This window comes from Montipora capricornis, chromosome 4, assembly GCF_036669925.1.
Source record: "Montipora capricornis isolate CH-2021 chromosome 4, ASM3666992v2, whole genome shotgun sequence".
In the NCBI taxonomy this organism is placed as follows: domain Eukaryota; kingdom Metazoa; phylum Cnidaria; class Anthozoa; order Scleractinia; family Acroporidae; genus Montipora; species Montipora capricornis.
In genome coordinates, this window is record NC_090886.1 from 20,600,834 (window position 1) to 20,608,333 (window position 7,500).

The following is a 7,500-nucleotide window of genomic DNA, read 5'->3' on the forward strand; positions in this document are numbered from 1 at the left end:
CACTGAACGTGAAAGGGGGTTCATACGGGGTCAGCCTAACTTTGGGCAGCTCGGCCATTTCTTGATTCATCTTACGGGGCATAAGCTTCTTACATAGTAAGCACTTCCCAAGAACCTCCTTTATAGCTACTCTAGGCTTCACCATCCAGAACTCTTCCCTGAGAAAGAACAAGACCTGTTCAGTTCCACAGTGACCATTCCTTTCGTGCAAATAACGTATCAGGATTCTTGAGACGTGATGGTCTTTAGGCAGGATCATCGGATTCATGGCATTGGATGAGATAGGAGCTCTCGAAATTCTACCGCCGACCCTCATGACTCCATCATTCATGATAACTGGTTTGAGCTTCAAAATGTGGCTTGATGCCTTCACTTGACGTCCTGCTTTGAGATCTTTTATCTCATGAGGAAAGGCCTTTCGCTGCACCAAAGATACAACCTCTCTCTTCGACCTTTCGAGTTCCTCCTGTGTAACGTGATTTTCAACTTGACAAGACTCTGGCTCACGTTTCTTTTCCTTCGAAGACCACTTCAGCCACTTTATGAACTTCAGTAACCAGGCAAATGATCGCAGCAAGGTTATCCAGCGAGAATATCTGGTCAAGAGGTTGTCTAGTGGTGTAGCCGTTTCAACTTCGATCAAGTATACTTCCTTTTTTATCTCAAGCTTGTCAACTGCCACCTCGTCATGCTTGATCTCCGGCCAGTGATCCTCTGTTTTCCACAGGAAGGACGGTCCGTTCAACCAACGTTCATTGTTCTGAAATTCTTTCATTTCTAGCCCTCGACTAACGTCGTCTGCAGGGTTAAGCTTCCCTGGACAGTGTCTCCACTGTTCAGGAGCGGTGAGTTCCCTGATTTCTGTAACCCGATTTGCAACGTAGGTCTGAAATCGTCGACTTTCGCTGTAGATGTAGTTCAAGGTGATCATTGAATCCGTCCAGAAAACCACCCTTTCAAATTCGAAGTTCAGTTCCTGTCGGACTGAAAAGTCCACACGTGCTGCCAAAAGAGCTCCCGGTAATTCTAGTCGGGGAATGCTGACTGTTTTGATAGGAGCGTTTCTGGATTTCCCAGTAATAAATGCACATTCAACAGTTCCATCAGGGTAGACTGTTCGAAGGTAGGTGCAGGTACCGTAGCCGATTTCTGAAGCATCACAAAAGTGGTGGAGTTGAAGTGTAGCTTTCTCGTGATCTGTGCGACTGAAGTAACATCTTGGAATTTTTACCTCAGCTAGGAGTGGAAGGTTGTTCTTCCATTGCTGCCATCTCTGAAGAATTTTCCCGTCGAGTGGTTGATCCCACGCTATCTTCTTCCTCCACAGATCTTGCATGATTTGCTTTGCTGGTAGCATGACTGGTGCAGCCAAGTTCAAAGGGTCAAATACTGAGCAGATTGTTGACAAAACTCCTCTCATCGTGTCGCCTTTATCCAAATTCACGACTTTGAAACCAAAGGTGTCAGATTCGATGTGCCATCTTACTCCAAGGGCTCTGTCCACCGGCAATTGATGAAGGGTGAAGTCAAGTGTTGGATCTGCTCCCTTCTCAACAGGTATTGCGGCCAAGACTTCTCGGTTATTGCTCATAAATTTCGTAAGGTTAAAACCGCCTTTTGCACAAAGTTCAATCAGCTCCCGCATTAGCGTAATCGCACGTTCTGGTGTTGGCATGGACTTGAGTAGATCGTCGACATAGTAGTTGTCCCTCAGAGTATCCACGGTCACAGGGTCGAACTCTTTCCAATTGTCTTCAGCAGTTCTCAACAAGGCGAAATTCGCCGAACATGGCGAGTCTGTAGCACCAAATATGTGTACAGTCATTGCGTACTCATTAGGTGTTTCGTCTAAGCTCCCACTCCACCAAAGGAACCGTAGGGAATCTTGATCCTCTGGTCGGACTTTCACCTGGTGAAACATGCTTTTAATGTCTCCAACCAATGCGACCTTCTCCTCGCGGAATCTCAATAACACACCAACCAGACTGTTAGTATAATCAGGGCCCGGTAATAGGTTTTTGTTCAGCGAGGTTCCTTTATGTTCGGCGGCAGCATCAAACACAATTCGTACTTTATTTGGCTTGTTGCAATTGGTCACTGCGAAATGCGGAAGGTACCAAGTTCTAGAGCCAGTTATAGAAGCCTCTTCTGTCGTTAACTTCCGCGCATGACCCTCAGCTATGTAGTCGTTCATCGTTGCGCGATATTTCCTTTCAAGGCTAGGGTCTTTACGGAACTTCCTCTTCAAACTCTGCAACCTCTTTTCAACCTCCTTGCGGTTGTTTGGCAGTTCAACATCGTCCTTCCGCCACAACAGTCCGGTCTCGTAATGACCGTCAGTCAGTCTCGTGGTCTTCTCGAGAATGTCTACTGCGCGGATATCCTCTCTAGATAAATAGTGGTTTTGACGTCTAGGCACCGGCTCCTCAATTATAGGTTTACACGAAGGCTTCGCTCCAAATCCTTCTATCTTCCAAAAATTCTCAACTTGTTCGTGCAATTTTCTCTCGCAAGATGTGAAGTGGACATTGACTTCGCTGTAATTTGGTGAGCCCAGAATTGTTCCCGTGATCACCCAGCCCAATGGGCCTCGCTGAGCTTGCAACTGGCTACCAGGTCTATTTGACTTTCGCACTTCGAGGACTTCATGCGCTTCACCCACGTCCTTTCCAATCAGCACTGATACTTTCTTTATCTTTACGTCTGGCACATCAATGTCCAGTAGGTGGGGGTGCGATCTTCTGTCAATATCTTCAGGTAGACATCTCTCTTTGACATTGAATTTCTCTGAGACCAGGCCCTCTTCAACATTAAGCGTTTCACCTTCTCCACTCGCAGATTGCAATTTAAATTCCACCACTTCAAACTCTTCATCTTCTTGCTGCATCAAGGTACTAACAGATATAAACTCCTTATGACCTTTCAGCCCTAATTCTTTAGCAACATCTCCACTAATCACGGTTCCACGGGAAGCGTTGTCTAACAGCCCGTAAGTGGTGACAGACCTTCCGCCAGGTGATGTGATTTTCACTGGTATAACATGCAGAAGCACAGTTTTTGTTGAGCCTGGCTGTGTGACGGTAGCATATTGCGCTGTATGTCTGATTCCTGAAGGTCCTTGATCACCAGGAACTTCGGCATGCGGGTCTGTCACTGCCGCATTCGGTTCTTCTGTACTAGCTTGATTGAGTCTGTCATTGTCTCTCCTTGTATTTGGGGGGTTATGGAGTAACTTATGGTGCCGTTTGTCGCTCCCACAAGGGCAGAATTTCGGCGATTCACACCTTCCTCGAAGGTGTCCAACTCTCAAACAAACATGACACAACCAGTTAACTTTCACAATGTCCCATCTGCTCTGCAAATCCTTCTTCTGAAACTCGAGGCATGAAGATAGTTCGTGAGATTCGGGGCAACATAAACAACTCCTATTAGCGGGTGTGATGCTGTTTCGTCCTTCGCTGGGCAATTTTCGGCCAGTGCTCTTTCCTTTAACGTCGGTGGCAAAGGATGAAGTCTGCCTTGTGGGCTCGGGGATGAATGACCTGTTGTTGACTTTCAATGACTTTGTTCTGTTTCCCTTGACCTCCGAACTTGCGACTAACGAAACACCAGCAAAACCAGGGTCGTTTTTGATGGCAGCTTGTCGCTTCACAAATTGAGCTAAGTCCTTTAACTTTGGGTTCTGTCCCTTTTCTCTGTTAGAGTACGATACATCTGCCCATTTGTTGATGATGTAATCTGGCAGTCGTGCTACGATCATCTTCATATTTGAAGTGGTACTTGCCTCATGTTCATACTCTCCTTCCAGTCTTCGTGAGGCACACTGCAGTTCTTCAGCAAAATTACGCAAACCCTTGAAGTCTCTGTTTCCTAATTTTGGTCCTGTGGTAAGCATATTAATACACGCTGCAGCAACTGCGGCTGGTTGGCCATAGCGCTCCTCCAGGGTTGCTATAATGTCGTCATAGGAACACCCCACAGATCTTTCAACCACCTCATAAGCCTCTCCGGACACAAATTTGGGGAGAAATTCAATCCGTTGGGCATCCGACAATAGTCCATCTTCGAGGTTATCTCGAATTCTTCTCCTGAAAATCGGAAAATCCGCTGCATTTCCACTAAACTTGACAGGCTGCATAGCTTGCAACGTGGTCACCTTCAAAAGAATAGCCTGAGGATTTTTACACTGATTCATCTGTTCCTTTTCATGCAGGCAATTCTCATTTTCACCGTTATCATCTCCATTTGCGATAAAGTTCTCCTTTCTTTGGATATGGGAAGGATCTCTGGAATGAGGACTGGTAATTTCTTCACTGCACTTCTTTAACTGAGGTGTGAGTTCGCTATGATTCAATCTATCTTCTGGAGTGTCCTGGTGGCAGCGTGCTACCCAAGTTGCTGTTTGTTGACTCCTAGTGATGGGAGGCTCAAATTCAATCTTATCATCGGTCTCACTTTGCAAACTTAGGGCACACGAGACTGCATCACCTTCCTCTTCAACAAGAAGAGCGATTTCTCTAGCTTCCAACTGAGCTTTAAATACCATTTCCTTTGCTGTTTTCTGTTTTTGCATCTCAATGTCAATCTTTTTCTTTTCCATTTCAGCTTCATAATTTGCTAACTCAAGTGCCTGTTGGGCCTTAAGCCTGTTCAACTCTACACTTCTCTTCAGTTCCTTTAATCGGGAAGATTTTGAGGATCTCGAGATGCTTGAGCCAGTCGAAGTTATCGATGATAATTTAGGTTGTTCTACACGAGATTTTGAACTCTTATTTGACGTGCAATACGCGAGGGGAGACAATCTTTCTTCGGCTGCTTTGACATATCGAGAATAGTCCTCATAAACCTTAACATAGTTGGACTCAACCCGCCCAAATTCTTGAACAGACAACTCCTTGCACAAGTAATTCTGGTACTGATCATTGTAGCGTTCCCATGCATGCTCAAGGTTCTTCACACTTTCACGAATTCCCTCAGCTTTCCCCCATTCGGAGAGACATGTTTTCAACTGACTTATGCATGTACTTACTCGTGACAAATAGCCGCTAAGCGAACGCCTTAATCTGTGAATTTCTTCCGCTTCTACCTCTTCACGATTGTTCGGATTTGGCTTCCTTGTTCTAACGGTACGAGTCGCTGGCACTTCGGAAGATATTTCAACATTTTCCGCGTCGTCCTCCTCGCCTCCACACAACTCCATGTCGCTTTTTTCGCCTTCTTTGCTCTCCATATCGAATGAGATGTAGTCGCTCCTGCAATTCTCTCAATCCCGGCTCCGTGAATATCGAGATTCGACAACAGTTTCACGTACACAGGTTCTACTGGTTTCTCTGCCTTTATTCCGATCTCACAAGTTGTTGTTGTAGTTGTAGATTCGCTGCAACAGATACGAGTGTATCTTATGAAAGCTGTCAAAAATAGGTCTCAAAAACGACGAGTGCGAAAATTCTACAAAACTTACATATGTTGACAAGTCCGGGTAGAAGTCAATCAAAAAACGACATAGTCCATATTTTTCGTTCGATGCAAAGAATATTCAAACATTTTCAAAACTAAACATGTCCGACTCTTCGAGCACATGGCATATGACCCAGAGGTATCATGGGAGATGACGTGTACTCGAGTTCCGGTTCAGAAAGCAGTTCCGGTGACAACATTAGGAGTTCCGTAAAGCAGTGAGAGTTGGTCAAGAGTGACGTTGGATAAAGATCCGTTATCATGTTGAAGCGTAGAGATGCCCTCGAGAGGACGAGCAGTTACGCGGGCAAGTAGGATTTAACTCCGAGGAGCATTACGTTCAAGTGTATAAATAAAGTCTACGAGTCCTCAACTTCTACTTTCGCTATAAATGATCAACTGAAAGGTTCGAAGTGAAAACGAAGGAGCGGTTAGTGAATGATCAGGGGCTAGTTTTGTTCCTCAGTTGAGTTGTGGTAAGAGATGCGTGAACGCAGGCTGAGCGTGTTGCTAGCAGAACATCATATGTAAATTTCCTTCTGGATTGAGAACAAACCTTTTGAAAGTGTTTCTTTGTTTATAAGTTTTTTTTTTATGATTGCGGCGTGATTAAAGGAAGTTTTGCGCGGACTAAAACGCCCTTGAGTGATTTTTCCTTCCGGTAAGATACAATCGGTGGCTGTTTAAAGATATCGAAATCCAATATGGCGGACAACAAATCATATTGTTCCTACTTTCCCGCCACCGCAGCAAGATTTTTTCAAAACGAAAGTCTCAAGCATAACGTTTTTAAACTGCCCTTGAGTCAGAAGTCTTTTATGTGTTTTCAGAAAAGATAGGCACTGCAAATTTTTATTTGTATTGAGCCCAAGTAGGTTACACCTCATAAACATCATCTCCTCTACATGCCTTGACTCTTCAAACAATGAAAGTAGCCGGCGAACTTTGCCGGCTGCCGGCTCTTATATACAACCCTGTCAGTTTCTCCTTGATCCAACTCTCTCAAGATTTTAAAGTTAGTAATGGAAATTCCAGTTGAAATAAACAGGTGTTGTTTTGAAATCAAGGGTTAAAACTTGGGTCACTAAGTGTTTAGTTACATGTAGCATAGTTTTAGCATCCAAAGAAAAATAAGAATTGATTGTTTGGTCATAGTAGCACTTTAATATTATTATTATTAATGTCATAAATGGGTGCTGAAAGGGCCGCAACATAGAAAAAAGATGCAGCTGTCATAGAGGGAGTAACTGTCATGATAGCTGCATTTACTTGACTCTACACTCTTTTTTTTTTTAGAGGTACGGCTTTATTTGATGATTTTAGAAAAGTTAGATTGCTACGAAAAGGCTCTGGGTGTTCTTAGAAGTAGTTTAGCTGGTATGTATTGTCTAAAAAAGCAGTTTGTTATCACGTCATGCTTGAAATTAATTTTTTGATAAATAAAATGTATCTGGTTGTTTTGAAATTAATTTGAAATAATTTAATAATTTTTTTATTACTTAGCATTCTGTAGACCTCTTTTAAGTTTCAGTCTCTGAACTTTGATATGAAACAAACATGAGCATTTTTGTTACAGAACCCCTGTCCAGGGCTTGAAATTCGCGAAAAAATCCGGTCACAATTTTGCGACAAGATGCGAAAATGTAGTCGCAAGTTCGCAAAATTTCGTCGCAAAATCGTCGCGCTGCATTTTGTTGTCAGCGGTGTAGCAAAACAAAATATGAGCCACACTTGTGTTGAAAGAAACCACTGAAAATGGCAAATGATATCGAAGGAATGGAGTTGTGCACATAACGTTGCAGCGAAATTACGCTACAACTTACGCTATCTTCAGATTGAAAATAATTTTGTCATTTCTTCATTTATTTTAGTAAAAAGAGCAGCAAAGTGGCAACTGCTAACCCTTTTGTTTTGAAAGAGCGAAGGTGAAAACAAGTCGCAAATTTGTTACTTCTCCAGATATTTTAGTCGCAAAGAGAAAAAATTCAGTCGCGGATGCGACTGTATTGGTCGCAATTTCAAGCCCTGCTGTCTCTTTGTCAG

At 43.5% G+C, this 7,500-nt stretch overlaps 1 protein-coding gene across 2 annotated transcripts in view; it reads left to right on the forward strand.

The window, feature by feature from the left end:
- The window catches only part of LOC138045779 (N-alpha-acetyltransferase 25, NatB auxiliary subunit-like), a 65,681-nt gene that overhangs the window by 15,256 nt on the left and 42,925 nt on the right, over positions 1-7,500 (forward strand). Inside the window, exon 7 of one of the 2 annotated variants that reach the window (XM_068892402.1) lies at positions 6,754-6,834. The exons of the other annotated variant lie outside the window; for it this stretch is intronic. Within the exon in view, the coding sequence (XP_068748503.1) occupies positions 6,754-6,834 (81 nt within the window). The remainder of the gene's footprint in view (positions 1-6,753; positions 6,835-7,500) is intronic. 2 annotated transcript variants of the gene reach the window in all.